The sequence below is a fragment of the Malurus melanocephalus genome, unplaced genomic scaffold, assembly GCF_030028575.1.
Source record: "Malurus melanocephalus ecotype Western Australia unplaced genomic scaffold, MMel_1.1 scaffold_70, whole genome shotgun sequence".
Taxonomy (NCBI): Eukaryota; Metazoa; Chordata; class Aves; order Passeriformes; family Maluridae; genus Malurus; species Malurus melanocephalus.
In genome coordinates this window covers 342,350-361,657 of record NW_026623302.1, presented here as the reverse complement: position 1 = coordinate 361,657, position 19,308 = coordinate 342,350, and the positions used below count along the sequence as shown (strand labels likewise).

General features: G+C 42.8%; 1 protein-coding gene across 1 annotated transcript in view; it reads right to left on the bottom strand.

The window, feature by feature from the left end:
* The window catches only part of SLC7A1 (solute carrier family 7 member 1), a 36,154-nt gene that overhangs the window by 14,676 nt on the left and 2,170 nt on the right, over positions 1 to 19,308 (bottom strand). The window contains exons 2-4 of the mRNA XM_057366674.1: positions 7,342 to 7,725; positions 2,572 to 2,730; positions 191 to 362 (exon numbers count right to left, since the gene is read on the bottom strand). Coding sequence (XP_057222657.1) covers positions 191 to 362; positions 2,572 to 2,730; positions 7,342 to 7,711 — 701 coding nt within the window. The 5' untranslated portion in view covers positions 7,712 to 7,725. The remainder of the gene's footprint in view (positions 1 to 190; positions 363 to 2,571; positions 2,731 to 7,341; positions 7,726 to 19,308) is intronic.

Here is a 19,308-nt window from a genome sequence, read left to right as displayed (position 1 = left end):
AGCCTACTCCTAGCATTTTCAGCCCATCAGCACAGCCTGCTTTCAGCAAACACGCACCAGCTTTGCCTCCAAGGTATCTGGCAAAGCCATCCCATTACACTGGTTTTCTAACTCACTCCACAACCCCCCATTTAAACTTGYTGTTGAAGATGCACCAGCTTCTGAGATGAAAAGAAAACATTCAACCTACTTGTCTTTGGAAATGTGGCTGGTGTTGTAAATGTCCTGTTCGGTCAGATTCCAGTTTTTAACAGATCCTTTCACGAAGCCGGAGATCACAACAAAGCCAAGGACAAGGACGTTKATGCAGGTGAACACTTTGTTCACCAGGGCAGATTCTTTCACGCCAAAAGCTAAAAGCCCTAGGGGAAAAATAGCATAGGTCAGGGGTTTCACCACCAGCAGCAGGCGCTGGGAACTCGCAGACGTAGCTCAGCTCTGCTCATGCTGTGCTTTGCCCAAATTATCACATCTTGGTTCTACACAAAGCCAAGTAGCTCAGGATTAACTCACCCAGAAGTAGGATGATAACTCCAGCACAGACATTACTGCTGTGGAATGTGACACACCTTCCCACCCAGCATGCCCACATGGACTGTGTGYATGGTAGAATGTTTTGCTAACATACCTAAACTACTTCCACAGCCTCAGATTTCATACAGAGACCTGGAGAAAGCACACCAGGTGTGTTTTCAGAAAGCAACATTGTGTTAGAGGCCTTGGGCAAATGCAGAAATTATGAACAACATTCCATTTTTCTTAGAAACAAGTGGAAACATGAGCAGGGACGAAATCCAGGAGGATTCCACTTCTATTAGCTACCTCTAGTGCTGAATACAAAGAAGAAGGCGGTATCTTGGGAATCCTGCTCCCAAGTAAATCAGGAATAGCTTTGCCAGTGAGTTCAGTGAGAATAGGACTTCCACTTGGACTTTAGATCATCTTTCTGAAGAGCATGGCCACAGGCCTTGGGGAACAGAATCTCACTGAGGCATAGCTTGGCTTCTCAGGTCGAAAATTTCKCTTGACTTCCTCTTCAGGTGCCTGATTTTTAAAAACTGAAACCTTTAACCCAAATCAAAGGCTGAGGGAGAAGTAAAAAAACTTCATCCCAGTCTGAGGGAGAAGAGAAGTACAACACAGTGTTCTTTTACTTTACTCCAAGGGACTTCAAAGACAGAGGAGCATCCTGTGTACTCACCTTTCCTTCTTTTAAAATAGGAAAGAAGCTCAGACAGCCATATCAGAGAAGCATTTGATAAGACTGCATACCAGCCCACAAAAACTTGCAAAGTACTTTTAAGAATCTGAAGCTCAAGACAGGGCAAGCAGAAATAAACTTGTGGTGATTATATTTGGGACTAAAGCTGCTCATTCAGCAGCTTTTCTTTAGGAAAGAGTGGTTTGGTTTTTTTATTAAAAACCATGGAATTTGCTTCATGCATGAGCATAAAGCCACCTTATTACAAAGTAACCTTTTTATTTTTATACCTCAGTAGTACTAAAGCAAGCAGTTCTAAATTATGTAAATTGTATMTGAGGTGAAAGACCAGATTCTGATTTGAAATTAAAGCAATTCTTATTCTATACAAATGAACAAAGATGAAAATCTTCTCTCCCATTCAGATGTAATCCTGGAAACAGAGGGCAACTATTGACTTCAGCAGCCCTCAACGCAGTCCTGGACTGCAAACCCAAATGCCACTGCATACCCAAGTGTCCCTTGCTTATGAGGCCTGTCCTTGTGAGCACAGTTCACACTGTGAGAAGGCCATTCCCACCAGAGTGGGAAATGTCAGGATAACCTTGCTACTGAGACACTGCAGAGAAGCACAAAAAACCACAGAGGAGCACAGAAACGTTTTGTTTTTTTTTAATTTGCCTAAACTTGGTAATGCTTTGCCAGATTCAGYTGGAGTAGAGGTAAGCATTCAGAAGGTATTTGATCTTGCAAGTTGTTAAAACTTTTCCAATTTTTGATCAAAGCCTCAGGACATTTTTAGGAAAAAAAATAGGTGCTGACTCTCTGTGAATCATTTATTTCTCTGGAGTCTTGTATTCACTTCTGAAAACTGAAGCCCACATATATTTTTAAAAAAACAAACAAAACAGTAGTACATGAGRCTGTAACCAAGTCCTCTTTCTTTCTTTTCCTCACTTTCCTAGCTCAAGGCATGAAAAACCGGCAGATTATCAAAGAGGGAATAAGGCTGATAGACCAACTGCATGAAATTCCTGTGTAATAGGATTTGTGGAGGAAACGATTAAACTTCCATACCTGATTGAGGATAACAAGTCATCTTTTCTTTTCCTCCTTATATAAAATTTGATTGAAGGTTTTAAAAGTGGCTCAAAAARTATCGAGAATGTTCCCTCTAATTAAAAACCTTGTAAACAGGCTATGCCCTGTGCTAACTCCACAGCAGCCATATAGGTCACTCCAACACTTGGAGCAAAGAAAGAGTCTTTAATATGTTGTCCAAAATAAATCGGGACTTCACGCTCATTCCAAAAGCAAACAATGAAATCACAGAAGGAGGTGTATGGCCCATAAATCCCTCCATGCTTCACCTGTTAGGATGACAATAATCACCACGGCAAAGATGTCTGGGTATTTTGCTAGCACTCCAGGAGCCTCCATCGTCATGTATTTTTTACAAAATTTTTCAATGTGCTGCCCTATGATTTCATCAAACGTCGCACTCCAGGCTCTGGCCACACTTGAGGTTCCTGCCAGAGGAAAAAAAGGACAAAGATCACCCTTTGTGGCTGAYGCATGTTCCAAACCAGGGAAACCTTACAACATTTTTTCAGTATGGAGGGCCTCAAAGCAACCATGCAAGTTCCCCAAGATGTTGGRAGTAGCCTTTCTTCTCCATACTCAGCCCATAGCCTGTGTTCATGTATCTGCTCTGTTGTTAACACASACAGGGCATCAGACTTATGCTGAGCGGACAAGATGAGAAAAATCCTTTAGTCTGGCTTTGCAAATCTCAACTTCGCCTTAGTTACTGCCCAGACTGACCTTTTCCTTACACCCCCAACAGTCTGACCTTCCTCCAAACCTGGTAATTTCTGTTACSAAACAGGTCCGAATGTAATGCTGGCAGAAGTCCCTGGCAGCTCCAGAGGGGTGGCTGCAGCCCAGGCAGAGGGACCTTACAGCAGCCAGCTGCCCTCCAATGGTGCTGGACCACACCACTTACTCAGCTCAGCACTCAGGTCTGCTCTGACCTCCAGTGCCAGAGCACCCAAGCAGGCAAAAGACTCAGATACAATTTACATGTTAACTGAGCATAATCAGCCTGTTGTAGGATGCTGGTGCCACCCCAGCAAGTGGCACAGCTCCAGCCTGCAGCAAGTGCTTGGGCTTTGCCCATTGGGGCCGCTGTTTGCTGTGGCTCGAGCGCAGCCTGCTGGGTGAGGACTGAACCTGGGGTCACAGGACAAGCAAATTGGGGGTTTTASAGAACTGAAAGAGTAACCATGAAGAGCTACCACCAGACAGTCRCAGCATTTTGTAAAATAAGTAGGTTTGGGTAAAAGCCAACTTTCCCCTCTCCTATATTAAAGTGTTACACACTGTTACACTCCCAATGTCTTTACAGTACACTATATATAACAGCATCTAATTGCATGTTATAATTACTACCGTACATAATTGCCTAGTTAAGAAAAGAGGTTTGCTTGGTTTTGGCTTGCAGAGTGGTTCCTCAGGGGATACCATCAGGGGCCCCTTTCCACCCAGAACAGCTTGTCCTGCCACACTCACCTGTGAGTGGGTGTTCAGCTCCCAACTCCAGCACCTGCAATCCTGTTAAACAATGTCTATGCTCACCTACAGCCACGTCCTCTGCAGCAGCACTGGGCAGCACCTGCAGCACAGCTGAGAAAACTCACCTGCCCAATACAGCTTTGCAAGAGTATAAAAATTAAGCTGCAGAACAGATCTGTTTGGAGACTCTTCTGTTCATCAAGACAGAAAAGTGCAGTGTGAACACCTTCAAAGAGTTTGGACATCACTGCCATCAATTTAATCTTGAGAAATTGCAAAAATTTTTGCATATTACATTACAACTTTTCAGCTTAGCTTTGGCATGATTTGAGGAAAAGGACTATTTTATTAATTTTTTACTATTTTTTTTTTGTCCTAGGTCTAATATTTCATGTTCTAGGATGGGAACACCCAGCTCCTGCATGTGTTATATTAGATGACAGCTGCTTGGATGACAGTTCCACATAACTATTCAGCCATTTGTCCAAAACCCTCTGTAACCAGTAGGCTGGAGGGAGCAGGGGCAGTCTGACATTCTTTCAATAACACAGACATCTGGATAATATCTTGCTTTATTAGAGAGCACAGTGTGAAGACATTCAGCTCGTACCCAGGAAGATTTACTAGCTCTGGGTCAACACAGCCTCATCAGATTGGATTTGGCTCATGCCTGCAGCACACAGCTCCCAGGAGAACTGCAGAGCTCAGGTGCTGGACTCCCTGAAAGAACAGGCACAGGCAAGGAGGTCACAAAGTGACAGGAAACCCAGGCAGCAGCCACTCACCAGAGATGGTGTTACTCATCATACTACCAGATCCCAGCAATTTCTAGTTCCTGAAAAGCATCCCACAATCTGGCACAGCTCCCTAAACCCCCATCATCCCAGAAAAAAGTTCACATCAGATCCTGGTCCTGGACACCATCCTCCTTTCTAGACTGTAACTGCTCAGTTGCATGCCTGTTTTTTTCTCATCACCCACTTCCAAGACTCCACACAAGCCTTCCCCCTAAGCAAAGTCACTTCAGTTAATTAAAGGCTACTGGCCCCATTTCCTGGGACCCCAGGATTTCTTTTTCCACCTTCACAATATTTTATGAACAGATCTCTGAGAACCTCAGCATGAAGACACCAAGTTGGTCTAGCCCCTTAGAGATCCAAGCTCATTTTTGATGCATTGCTTGGAATTTCCTCAGCAAGATTAAGAAAAAAATTGGTTTTCTACCCCCCTCAAGCCCTGGCTCTGAAGTGCAGCATGTGCCTTTTAGAGACTGAAAGGACTGATATGTCAAGACATTTTGGGATGCCTGTGTGTGTGTGAAAGTGAGCAGGTCAAGCCTTGCCCCAAAGCCTGTATTCCAGCCCCACAGTGGTGCCAATCAGCAAGAGCAGSGCCCCACTCCACCTAACCCAGCTTCTGAGTTGACAAGAAGACCCACTTGGAGGGAGGGCCCACGAAGGCCCAGAGGTTTTTAAGACTGAGCACAAGTCCAGCACGTCTTGACTCTACCTTCCTCCTGGAGTTTCTATCTGACACAGTTACCAGCTCCTGGGTTCCAGCAATGTGTGCTTTTCTATATCTTTTCTGTCTTTCACTCGTTCTTTTAATTCCCTCTTCTTGGAACATTCTGAGTAACTTAACATGGAATGGGTTTAAAGTTTGCTAAGCTCGGTGAGGTAAATTAATGCTGTGAGAAGTGTTTTRTATTGATTGGATGTTGTACTAAGTCTTTTGCCGAAGTTCCCTGATTTTTCCAAAGTTTGCCAGTAAACATTTGTGTTGTTTTGACCTGTTGAGAATAACTGGTTGGTATTTCTCCTGTGTGTCTAAACCAGAGTACAGGAACCATTATAAACACTGCCAATAGTCTCATCGAGAAAGTTGATCAGGGCCTTACAGTGGCAGCCAACATATCTTTCTCCTCCACACCCCTGAAGCTTCTGGGAGTTGTCCTTGCTCACAAGAAGAGGCAATTAGCACTGAGAGAAAGGCTGGGTAAGATAAAGAGATCTCCTACACCTCCTATCATCCCCCAGTGTTTTTCCAACTTAGCCACACTTTCTCACAAATTATGAAAAAGACAGTTTGCAAACACATATTCTTGACACAAGACTGAAATAAAAGTAACAGAGTTGCATTTGAACACATTCATGTATAGTACCTATTATTTTTTACAGAATTTTCTGCCTCGTGACAGTACAGTGAGTAGTCAACTCTGAAATAAAAACTGAGGCAGTTGTTCAAAATCCATTATGAGAGAGCAAAAAAGAATCTCAGAAATACCACTCTGAGCCCAGATCCTCCGAGTAAAATATTCAGTTGTCAAAACTTTTCATTGTGCATTTGCAGTATCAGATGAAGGGCACGAAGGAGACAATTTATCAATAACTTTCTGGAACAGAAGAAAAATTACCAAAAAGTCTGTTCAATTTTTCTACATGTAGCCTAAACAGAGTCCATTTTAGAAGTCTGGAGGAAATTATATACTTACTTCTTCAAAAATTATTTTTATCCACTCCTTGCACAAAATAACCACAGGACTCTGATTTCTTAAGGAGATGAGTTTGATTGATTCTGGCTTTTCATCTTCTTTTTAAACTTTATTTTTAAAAAGGAGGAGGAGAAGAGGAGAAAAATACTTCAGGTAACACACAAAGGAAAGCCAGCATGATCTCAGGTAGCTGCTATGCCACTATGTTGTTTTTGATACAATCTTAAGTCTCCAAGCACCATGGAAACTAAATTCCAAGGCAATGCTTACAGATCCCATAAAATGCATTTAAAAAAAAAAAAAAAMAACTCCCTTTAATAATTTAGCATACAGTCGGTTCTCAGTTTAATTAGAAAGCTTTCACTCTCAACTGGCAAGTCTGTTGCAGCCTAAATTAGAGGTGTGGTAACAAGCAGCGTGCCCAGAATGTGCTTGAAAAGACATGAATCCTTAATTAGCAAAGTGTGACTTAGTCTTAATGCATCAGCTGAGTTCAGCGCATGCTCTGAGCTTGATCCAGGGCCTCTCCTAGTGGGAGTCAAGGGCTTAAGAAGGGATTTGGTTTGTACTTTCCAGAGACTGTGAACCTGCAGATCATCTTAAGATTAATTCTGCAGCAATTCGCAAGACAAAACTCTTATCTCCAGACACTTTAAATAGATCCCAAAGGGACCAGATTTAATCCTTGATCAGCTGTGAGTACAGATGGTCCGTATAAAAGCATCTTTCTGGGAGAAGCTCCTTTCCCAGCAGAGGGGACACTCTTTTGTGCCCTAGCAAGAGTGCAACAGCCAGGGGATGCCAGAGGGATAAGGTGGAGATTCAGAGGAATTCCCAGCAGCAAGAAGCCCGCATTAGGACAAACCTTCAGCCAGCAGCACACGACTCACCTCACCAACTGCCCGGAGTCACCAAAAATGCATCCTGATGATAAGTCCTAAAATCCTGGGTGAGTGCAAGACTGAAGCATCTATTTTTTAACAGTAACACAGTCACCCAAATAAGTGTGACCTTACAGACCAGGCTGTCACCTCGAACTAAAGCCAGGGTCTTGCAGCATACCCACCACACTTACCAATGACGTAGGAGAGGATTAGATTCCACCCTGTGATGAAGGCCCACAGCTCACCCACAGTCACGTAGCTGTAGAGATAAGCTGATCCTGTTTTAGGAACTCGAGCACCGAATTCTCCGTAGCAGAGTCCAGCCAGCACTGAAGCCAAGGCAGCAATCAAGAAGGAGATAACAATGGCGGGCCCTGCATTTTCCCGTGCCACAGCTCCAGCCAGTACATAGACCCCTGCACCCAAAGTGCTACCTACGCCCAGAGCCACCAAGTCAAATGTGTTGAGGCATCGCGAGAGCCGACTGTCTTCTCGAGTGCAGTCCACATTTTTCCGACGCAGAAGCTGGTTTCCAAATTTGGTAATTTTCTGACACTCCATCTTCCTGTTTGGGCCTGCAAGAAAGATGTTGCCATCATTATCCAGACCAGAATACCCTCCTACATCACTATCACTGCACAGATACAAGGTGATGTGTTGCGCAGATATCAGATTTTCTCTACTTTGCTCTACAAATCTACAGGTTATGTGCCCACAGCCTACATGGATCAACCTCATCTCCCATCTCACACTGCACCCTCTGGCTCCAAGAACCCCACCCTCGTATCCACAACACACCATCAAGCTCGGCTTCAGCAAAAGCTTTAAAAAGGTTTCTTCATTAATTATGGAAAAGGAAAAAGAGTATCTTATTTAGATGCAATGCTGGACTGAGGCATACACTTTCCAGCAGTACACACTGMACACCAACATCAATACTATGGTGAGAATAATGTGCAGGCAAAAATACTCCTAAATGCAATTTACAGAACAGTTCAATGAGACTGGTACTTTAGCAGCTCCAGCTAAAACCCAGTGTAAAAGGAGGGAAAATACATGCTAAGAAACTTWATTAACTGAGTCAACTGTTAAATCCATACTTCAATTTTGTCACCACAGCATCAACTACAAAACCAAAAATCCTCTTCACTTTTCCAAGACACCAGTCTTAAGTCCTGGCTTAAATCCCTTTCTCTTGGCTTTACACTAACTCCCCTACTACAAGAAAGTAATTACAACTGCAGGAACAGGGCTGAGGATTTACAAGGCCCACTGTGTCAGGAATTGTATCCTACCAACAGCTCTCAAACATACTCCCAACAGACATGGATTTAGACAAATAAAGAAAGGCAGATTTTAGGCCAATCTTACAAAATCTCGTTTCATCAACCATGGGAGGTCCCAACACACAGAGAGAGGAAACTATCTTCTCCCTTCAGCAGGAAGACAGACCTAAGTTTTTACATAAGTGCATTCGTATGACAGATGGAGTGAACAATCTCCTTCCCACTTGATTATTACCCAAACCCATGTCAGCCAGGATTGCTTTTGGCTGGACAACTGCCCACCTCCCTATAGCTGGGACAGAGCAGTCCCAAACTTTAGGTTAAATAGACAAGAAGATAGTAGTGGAGTATCCCATCCCCTATGAATTTTTTTGCTTTCTAGGATGAAACAAGTCCTAGGTTTTATTTAACTCCCACCAGAGCGACACAGATACTACTGATGCCTACATCATATGACTATCCCGGCAACGGGGATAACTCATCCACTCTGCCCAGCAATGGTGCTGGTTTACATTCAGCCTGAAGCTCCAGGAAATGGAGAGAATCCCAGCACTATGCTAAAGAAAAAAATGCTACAGAAGGTACAAAAAAAAAAAAGCCCTCCAAAACAAAGCAAAGAAATTGCTGCCACAAATTACAGCCAACTATGAACAACATACACATAGGAGACACGTTCATGAATCTATCTTCCAAAGTAAGTGTGAAAGGCAAGACCAGTTTGACTCATAACCAGACTCTGGATTTCAGGACAAACATGGCTCTATTCTGAGGTACAGAAACATCAAGACATGCCAAAGGACTGCTAAAACACTGTTTACTTTGTGTTAAGTAAATATCTATGGCAAAGTTTAGACATTCAATGGCCTAGACAGAGAAGTTAGAAGGAATACAGAAGAGTACAGGGAAGGCCTGGCTGAGGCTATTAATAAAGACAGAAAAAAGAAAGGWAGCAGAAATGGCCCAGCTCAGGGAGCAGCTGAATGTCGAGCCAGGGGGTTCTCCAGAGATGCAGTGCGGCTGGACAGGCCTCTTGTGCCCTTTGCATGGAGCCCTGGTCAGGCCTCGATGGACATCTGAGGTTGAGCTGTACCAGCCACAGGGGACCACCAGAGAAACTCAGAGATTTTCCTGAGACATTTCACCCTTAGGGAGGCTACCAATTCACACCTCCCAAACCACAGTCACTTATGCAATGTGTTCCTCAGAATTTGCACCTCCAAGTTGACGTCAACCTTGCTGAGATAATGGGTTTCACCTTACAAGGTGCTGAACGTTTCCTATGCAGAAAAGCAAGATGAGGGAGGCAGGGGGACATACCATTTATTAATTAAAAAAATCTAGTGAATTATTTCAAATTTATATATCACTCAAGAGTATCCCAGAAGAAACATATTTCAAAGCAATTTCATTTCAAGTCTCCCTTGGCCCGTCTACAGCTGTTCACAGCTATACTATGTCTATCACATAAAGCAGAACTGCTTTTTCTGGATAATTTGCTTAGAAGAGAGGTTATTTAATTATKATAGACCTAGAAATTAAGACCAACATCCTGCAATTGGCTTCATGCTAGCAGACAGTGCTCTTCTAGCTGATCTCCAGATCAAGATATCAACTCCCTCCTTCCCAAAATGTATCTCAAAGTCTGAGCATCTCTGTTGAGAGTATAATACTTCCTACAGCCTGCAGGTAACAAACCAGGAGCTGCATGCAGGRGCCACACTCTGTGGCTCTCTCACACAGCACAGTTGCTCATCTCACAGGCTGTATCACCATCCTATGCATTTCTTACAAGTTTTCTTTGCTTTTGAAACAACACATAACAAATCAACCTTTCACTTTCAATTATATTCACTGTAGCTTGACAAAGAGACCTTCAATGAAGACAATCAGGATTTTTCTAAGGAGAACAATCTTTTGGTCTAGCAGGATGTAGCACAGACYCATTACACCTCTGCCTAAACCCTTCTTTATCATTTGTTACTTTTGCAAGAGTATCAAAGGGTGATTGTGACAGAGATAATGATTTTTCCCTTGCTTAGAAGTAGCATCCAGCTGTGATTTCRCTTTCTGAAACACTTATCCTTGACTTGAAAGTGACCCTTTGCTCTGGGCTGGTTCCACTTCCAACCTCACTTGAAAAGGATGAGCCTTTTTTTTTGAATGCACAGTCAGTATTCCTGCGGCATAATCCAATCCTAATAACATACAACAATATCAATTATGCCAGAAATGTTACCTGATGGTACCTAACCACCTTCAAGCTGAGGAAGCTTCTTTAATCTAAATGAATATAGATTAGCTTTGTTCTGCACACGCCTAGCTCTCATCCCTGTTTTAGCTCTGGTTTCTCCAATGAGGAACACCAAGCTCTAAGCCCCAGCTACTCAAATCCCTGGGCAGCAAATGACTTCACCCCAAGGCTTTGGGCATCTCCATGATTCTGCTGGAGCCAAGGTCTTTGAGAGTGGTGGGAAGCCTGACACACCTAGGCAGCCTAGCAGGGTGGACCCTGGGCCAGGGGCCACATCCTTGGGTGAATCCTGTCCCACCAAAGTTGATGGCAAAGCTCCCACTGACTTCAATAGCCCAACTGCCACTGGAACTTGTCTTTTATTTACAGTACATTTCATGTTTATTACTTCTGTTCCCTGTCCAACTTTTTGTGTCTTGACTCTATTGTATTTTCAAAAAGGATAGTCTTCCTCCTTTTATTTAATGGTTAACATACCTATTATATCAGGTTGATAAGATTTCCTTCCCCATTCTTCAAAAAAAATTCATAAGAAAATAAGCAATCTCCCATGTGGTTGACAGCAAAGAGTAAACCATAATAAACATCTGTCCAGCTAAACATAAAACATCATGAGTAAAAATAAGCTCAATTACCAGTTGTTTCAGCTTCTGAAATGCCACTCCTTACATATTTCAAGGCATTGCTGTTCCTGAGAATTTTCATCTCCAATTTGCAGAGGAGCATAAAACTAAAGCAAATTAAGCAGAACAATTTGCTGCAAAGGAAAGAAGAAAACCACAGCCTAACCTTGCCACTTGTTCAATGAAGACCCCATACTCTCCCTGGAGGACAAGTGTGCAGAAGTCCTCATTCAGCATTGTCCCACTATGCTTATATCCATTTGAAACATGGAAACATCTACTGCTATCTCTCATAGTAAAGTCATGTCCTGTGGACAATCTGACATTTGTTGAAAACCAAAAAGATGCTAGGGAAAAATATCCCCCATACAGCTGTCTAATCATGGTTACAAGCCAGCAGAACAAAGAGCTTGTGGAATAGCTTGTGCTTGCACCACCCTGGTATGTTCGACAATGTGGAATGGTTTCTATCCTGTATTTTTAGTTCAAACATGGTCACTGAACAAGCATGCAGTCATGATGCCGATCACTTGAGCAACACATAGGTAACAAACCCTTTTGGGAGCCCTTTTCAAAAGGCTGGTTTTGCTGCTTCCTTCCCCAAGGCAGTATCATTCATACGGAAGTCCTACACAGGAAATGAGGTGGATAACCTCAATTCCTAGTACTGCTGCTAGCATTACAGGTATTTTAGAGGTGCCAGATTTGACTGCAGACTCCTAAATGCAAAAGGTCATAATGTAAGGGACCAAACTAGAACACCTGAATGTTTTCTGAAGCATCATTCAGAAAACCAACAGTGACCAAGGCACATCAGCAGAAATTGTATCAGACATGTTCTTCCAAAATGACAGGCCTTGAAAATCTCCAATGTTTTGTGTTACTCCGCAAAAAAACAAAAGAGGAGAGACAAGACAGCTACAGAAGATGCTGAACTTTCCCAACAGGTATTTGAGCACCTTGCTCTAGACTTTTAGAAACAGAACCAAAGGATGTGGCATCGGACCCTAAGGAACATCTGGTTGTGTCCCTGAAGATGCTGCAAGTGTCCCCATCAGCTGTGCTGGAGAAGGCATGAAGCTTAGAGGAGACACWCTTGGGACAAGTGCTGAGGACTGACTTAGAGACTCTGATGATAGTCATTTKCAGATGCAACCACCAGCAAAGAGGCCAGTGAAAGCATAGGCATGACCAAGCATTATGCAAAGCAGGAAGTTATCTCACTACAGCAGCTGCAAAGGCAAGGACGCTAAGGCAAAAGCCACCAGAGTAGCTGCAATTCTTTGCATTTGTTTCATTGTGCGTGAAGAGATGTTGTCCTGGTGAAGAATTTTAACCAGACAAGGAAGGCATTGTCTGTGTGGTGTTAAATTTCTCCCTTCTTGACTAGCATAATTTTATTTTTTTTCTTTTTCATATGTGTGCAAAGGTATGCATATACCTCAACACACATTAATCTAGATTACATCAGAGTATACACATATATATGTGGACATTAACACTACACTCTTTGCCAATTCTGTCACTAAAAACCAAAATCAGTCACTAGCAAGGAATTCGCCACTCAGAGAAAGGGAGCTATGCAGTTAAATATAAATAACACATTTAATGAATATGAGGGTACACACAGTTGTGGGTGTGCAGTGTACACAAAACCCAATCTTATTCACCTGGTTCAAAGCACGCTGCCTGTATGAAGGGCATCATATTACCCTCCTTTGTTGAACAGATCCTTTAACACCTTGAGAGGTGGTGCTGTGGGAACTGTCACATGACTGGGCATGCTGCAGGTTTCTGTTCCTCAGTCTCCTGAGTGTTAGGGCATTTTCAACATCACTTGCATCTCCAGGCATCTCACAGCCATGAAGAATATATTCCACTGGAAAAGGGGCAGTGAAGTGCACTCCATAGTCCCTATACCACCCACTTACCAGCAATCAGTCACTGAAAGGTGACCACTAAATCCCACTGAACATAAAGAAGGTGCTGGTGCTTAAGTACTACCGTGGGWGAACATCAGGGTGCTGCAGCTCACCCACCTGCTTTCCAAACTGTCACAGCTACTGGCTGTACCAAGGTCAGAAAATCCTCTCATCCCGGGACAAATTCTAAGATGGCAAAGACCATCCTTTTTCACAAGTACAGACAGGAATTCTTAACTTCCAAAAAATTTCAAAGCAGGCAAACTTCAGTGTTTTGTCYCAATACCTGCAGAAAAGTCAATCTCGGTTATTWGTGATGATACACAAAACTCATTTTGAAATGAACAGTCATTTTTTACCAAAATAAAGGAGGGAGGTTCCTGATGTGACAGTCATAAGAGGACTACTTCAACACTCAGAATTCAAGCTTCAAAATCTCCAATATAGAAGTTGTGATGCCCTTCTTCTGCACWAAGTTCCAGCTGTGATTATCATCAAATGTGCCACATGGTAAGACATTCAACAGAGAAAAGGATGGATAGACATTAACTCCCCTACTTAACTACTGCAGAAACACACACCATATCATGCTTAATTTGCAGTGGGGAATTTGAAGTTACGATCACTTTTCAACTGCAGGCACAATGAAAGATTGGGACAGGATACAACACAGAATCTCCATCACTCAGGTGTTGCAAAAACAGGTTGAAGACACCCCTTTTAGACTCCAACTGGATATAGCACACCCTACCTCAAAGCAGGAGAGACTAGGTACAGCCAGACAACACATCTGCTTTGGCAGGGTTAAATCAAGAAATCAGATCTTCTCTCCCCAGACTAYCATGTATCACCCCATAGCTGTACCAGAATAACCACCTGGGGAATCATGTTGAAAACACCACCACTGAAACAAACTCCAACACTGTGGATACAGCTGACTGGACAGCAAACCACCACAGACAGCAGCCAGGGCAGAGTGGAGGGATGTTATGTTTTCCAGGATGGATTTCCATCTCAGGAGCACCATCCAGTGAAAAGTGCCTTCAGTGCCCTTAGCCCTTTTAGCCCACACCATATTTCAGTTGGTGAGGACCCTGTCAGCTCAAAACAGTATCCAGATGTTTTGAGGTAGACAGCAGTGCATTTGTCACCCACAGTTCCTCAGAGATAAAAAAAGTTAGGGAAATTTATTTCTGCTAGCCAATAAAGGGCTAACTTCTCTAGTTACATGAATCACTATTTTCTGATGAAAAAGCATCTAATTGAAAAGTCTCCCACCAGTTCTAGTACAGTCTCCTTAAACAGTCCCTCAGCATGACTTCAAATTACACCTTGCAAGAAAATTGCTTGATTTAACTCCTTCAATTTGTCATAACAGCGAAGGGGATCTCCACTGAAAATTAAACTTCCCAAATGAAAGCTTGAGGCAGACTGGCAGCGATTTACTTGAAACAACCCATCACCCATAATCTGCCATGGTATTGATGAAAAAAAAAAGATTTATGCCACAGGAAACAAATAAGTAAGCTTCTGTCTCCTTAAACCCAAACAAAATGAAGACAGATTTTTGCTTAGCCAAAATCCCTGGCTGTGTCATTCAGCATATGTAAGTTGTGGTCCTTGGACAACAGTGCTTAGAAGAAGGTGGGAAATGTCCCTTAGGGGATACGGAAGTAAGTTAGACAGCGACAGAAGTTGGTTTGTTATTAAAACAAAAGTGGAGAAACAAACATTAAGAGCACCAACCTTCATGCAGAACAAAACATATCCTGCACAGACATGGAACACATCCAGTCAGACTGACAGAAGAAAAGAAGTAAACTTCCCCAAATACTGTTATTTCACCAGCATGAAGGGCACAGCTGAGTTGAGATTTTCAAGTATGAACAAGGGGCAGATCAAAGTGGGTAAAAATAACTGCATTTTGCTATGTTCCCTAGAAGGGGGGAGCAGGTGGAGGCCAGCAGGTAGGTCATGGTGGGCAGGGGCAGTTCCAGTTGGAGGCAAGGCCATGAGGCAGCAGAAGACCCTGGTCACCCTTGCCAAGCAACCCACAAGCATCCTCCACGAGTGACGGGCTGGACCATGGACTTATGACTATCCCTGTGGATAAGCATATCTGCAGGTCAGATGTTTCTCACTGGTGCACCAATTAAAAAACTGTCCCAATTAAAAAAACGCTGCCCCAATTAAAAAAATGCTGCCCCAATTAAGACTCCCTGCATTACCATAAAGGGTACTGAATTGAAGCAAAAGATCTCCTTAACTGGGAAAGCAGGAGTGTTGTTTCTGTGAATGAAGTCGAAGTGTTTGAAGGGCTTTTTCAGAAGAAACGTTCCATAACAAACCTTAGAGGAACTGCTCACACAAGGGAGAATTCAGCCTGTGCTAGACACACTCATTCAGGGAGGAAGGGGAACAGAAGCGTAGCCTAGACATACACCCACAGAAAAATGGGAGCTGAGGATGGTGCAAGAAGGTGAGCGGAGGAGATGAAGCATGGGGCTATGTGGAAAAAAATTCAGTCTCAGAAGTGTTATCTCACAAGCCATCACTACAAAAACTTCACAGCTCATAAACTGATGGATTTACAACAAAATGCCTCAGAAAAGTGCATCTGTTTTAGATATTTAAGTCTAAAGTAAGTACAGGAGCATGGCAAATCATACAAGCATGATGTTTAATCAGTATGTCAGTACGGTAATCAAACATACCTGTTTTCACACACAGGTATCAGAGCCTAGTTGATATACTCTACTTACATAAATCTCATCAGAAAAGAGCTAAACGCTGATGTGGAACTAAATTTCACAGTGAGGTAGGTGTGGAGGGTTTTTTGCTTTGGGTAAAATAATCTTTTCTTAGGCACAAGTTCACCATTCAGCTCTCTCCTGCCCCAGGACAGAAGAGCTGTTGTTGAAGCAAAGTTTTGCCTCCACCTAACCCAAGCATTCAAGGCTGCAAGGCTGCTGAGAGGAAAGGACTCAGGAAGAGAGTCCAAGCACAACCCATTTCATTTTTATCTTAGAACTTCTATCCAAAGCATAACAAAAGGCTTCCCATTCCTGTGTCAGATCAAAGCAAGACTTGCTGAAGCTTTGAGGGGTTTTTCCCCTTAAAAAGCAAAGATGACATTGACCAGCTGAACTATGAGCCAGACCACAAGCCACATATTTCAGGTCTCACTACTGCCAGTGCCATGCAGAGGGATCCTGCATCGCCTCTACACAGGGATCCACACCGACCAGACCCAAAACACCTTGATGAATTTTGACTGATCTTGCTGTAGACAGTTAATAAAGTCTCTGAATAGTCTTACGGAGTTTAACAATTGAGACATGCACTTCTCTCACAAGAGCAACAACTTCTCCTTACACTTGCTTTCCTCAAAAATAAGCGTGTTTTTGGAGAAAACTTTCGATTTCAGGACTGTCCAAGAACTGATCCTAGTGCTTCCAGAGCAAAGGATAAACATTTTGCTCCTGCTCTTCTCCAGTTATTTAGCTATTACATTTTTCACTGTGTTGCTTGTGTTGGCACCTTTCCTGAACTATAAAGCTGCTAAAGGTCATTCAGTAGGCACAACTGCAGCCCAAAGTTCTTTTCATCTATACTAAAATACCTGGCCATACTTTACAGTCAGGTCCACACACATCCATGTGAATCACRGCACACAGAATCTCTTTTGACACAGTGTTCCAGGAGTAAGTAAATTATCTGGTATGGGGCATTTTAAGCTATCTACCCAAACTAGAAACAGGGATAAATTCTAGTTTAACAAACCCTCATAGTCAATTATACTTTTTTAAACTCCAGAGTGGCTTATAATAACCTTTTTGGAGTGGATGACTAAAATAGACACTAAATTTCAATAGCTTGCTCAATAAATAAGGGTAGTAATTAAAAGCAAATCCTCAAAAGCAAGATAGTAAGTGAAATTCTCATCCTTGTAATTTAAAAATTAAATGGGATACTAAGATCTACAAGGAAAGATTCAAACAAATTATAAGGATGCAGAAAATAATGAGGCAAAAGTGAATTGTGAAATCTGTACAGCTCAGAGACATTTTACTGCTAATCTGCCAAAAGGGAACCCAAGAATTATTCCTCATCTCAGAAAGACACAGAAGAAAGAGGAATAAGAAAATATAATGCTAAATACTACCATCAAGTAGACTAATAAATTGTTTCAGTCAATCACATGGATTTCTAAGAAAAGGGGTCAARACATGGCATGGAAGGCACTGAGGAATAGGTAAGATTTGCAGGAAAATTGAATGAGGAATCCTGCGCTGCTATGAAACAGTTTTCTGAACTGTTTGTCACTTGAATAAAAAAAACAAAACCAAACCAAAACCAAAGAAGAACTGAAAAAATGTACCTGGAACCAAACAACTCACAGAATTCTATTTTGGAAACTCGGAAATCAGGCACTTCTGTACCTCATACCATTCACACAATTTATGATCTGCCACCTGGGTAATCTCCAGCAGAGTCAGGGATCCTGACAAGGGCAGCAGCTACTCATTCAGCATCGAGGAAAGGCAACTCCAACCAGTGCTGCCAGGCAAAGCAGTGTTAGTGCTAGATTTCTAGAGGCCTCAACAGGAAAGGTGGGAGCCCTGGCTCCTGATCCCTGACATCCCCAAACTGCCCAGGAACCACAGGCAATATTCAAGGATCCTGCAACTAGTGGGCCCATCATATAGCAAGTGACAGCCCCTMTGTTTTGTTTGCCCATCAGACTCAGGTATGCCTTTTTCTTTCCCTTTTTTTTTTTCAGTAGGTTTTATTAGTCAGTACTATTGCAACAGCTGCGCTAAGGAGGGAGTACCAAAAGTACCAAAAGTACTCAAGTACCAAAACAAACCCACCCTTATGGCAAAAATGCTACAAATCTTTCCAAAGTCACTGAGGCTTCCAAAAAACTTCCAAGTTGCCTGAGATAAAACACTTAGACAATTCACGCCTTCCTTCATACTCAGTGGAAAGCAGATGAGTACATGAGTATATCAGGTCACAACTCATTTACTTTAGTGCACCGGGCTGAGATGAATCACACCACAGGAACATCCATCCTGGCGGACCACCTTGGACATGGATGAGTACATATGGCCAGAYGAATGCCACCATTCAGCACATGACAGATTTTCAAGTATTTTGACCCTGGGATAAAGAAGGATAGGGATATAACAGGTAACTAAAAAAATCTCGGATACTGCCAAACAGACAGTACACAGAAGACCCACTCAGGGTTACTAACTGGTCAGTACTGACTGAAGCTGACCCAACCAACTCTGCCTGAAGTACTGAAATAGTTCTCCACACCACTCAGCCTCACAATTCTGACGGTCAATAGCACCAGTTTCTCCACATATTAGCCAGCAGGACTTCTTAGCTCATCCTTCGAGAAAGGAAAAGGAGATGTGTCACATTGCCATCTGCCCTTTGCCACCACAATGGCAGGCAACAAATCTTGCCAGCATCTACCCAGTATATCTGCAGACAAAGTAACTCACCCTCTTTTCCTCCTGCCCCCACTCTATGCTGAAGCTTTTAGCATCACAGATATGGGTCATCAGAAGAGAAATAAACTTATCAYTTTGTTTAAAGCTGGGATACAACTGGAAGTGACATTGCTGAAAGGCGAYGAAAGTCTCACTAACCTGTCCTCAAGAGTCATGCTAGACCAAGAGTCAGCTAAAGGTAGCGGAGGCAGTAATTGCAGCAAGACCCCTGCCCTTCTTCACTCAAACCATATTTCTCCCTCTCCTCTTTCCCATGTATTTTTCTTCTTTTCTCACTATTCCTTCTTTCCCCTCCCTCCCCTATCCTGGCACACACCAGGCCACCAGCTGCACTCAACACCAGCCAGATTGGCACCTCCTCTGGTCATCTCAGACTCATGCTCTCATAAAGGTTGGAAAAGGACTCCAARATCACCAAATCAAATCATTATGAGTGTCACATAACTTGAAGCAGAGACACAGAACTTAGGCACAACACCATGAGGAGGAACAGTACCTGTCATCTGGCAATAGATTACACAGGAAAAAGAAGGAAGGAAAAAAAATAA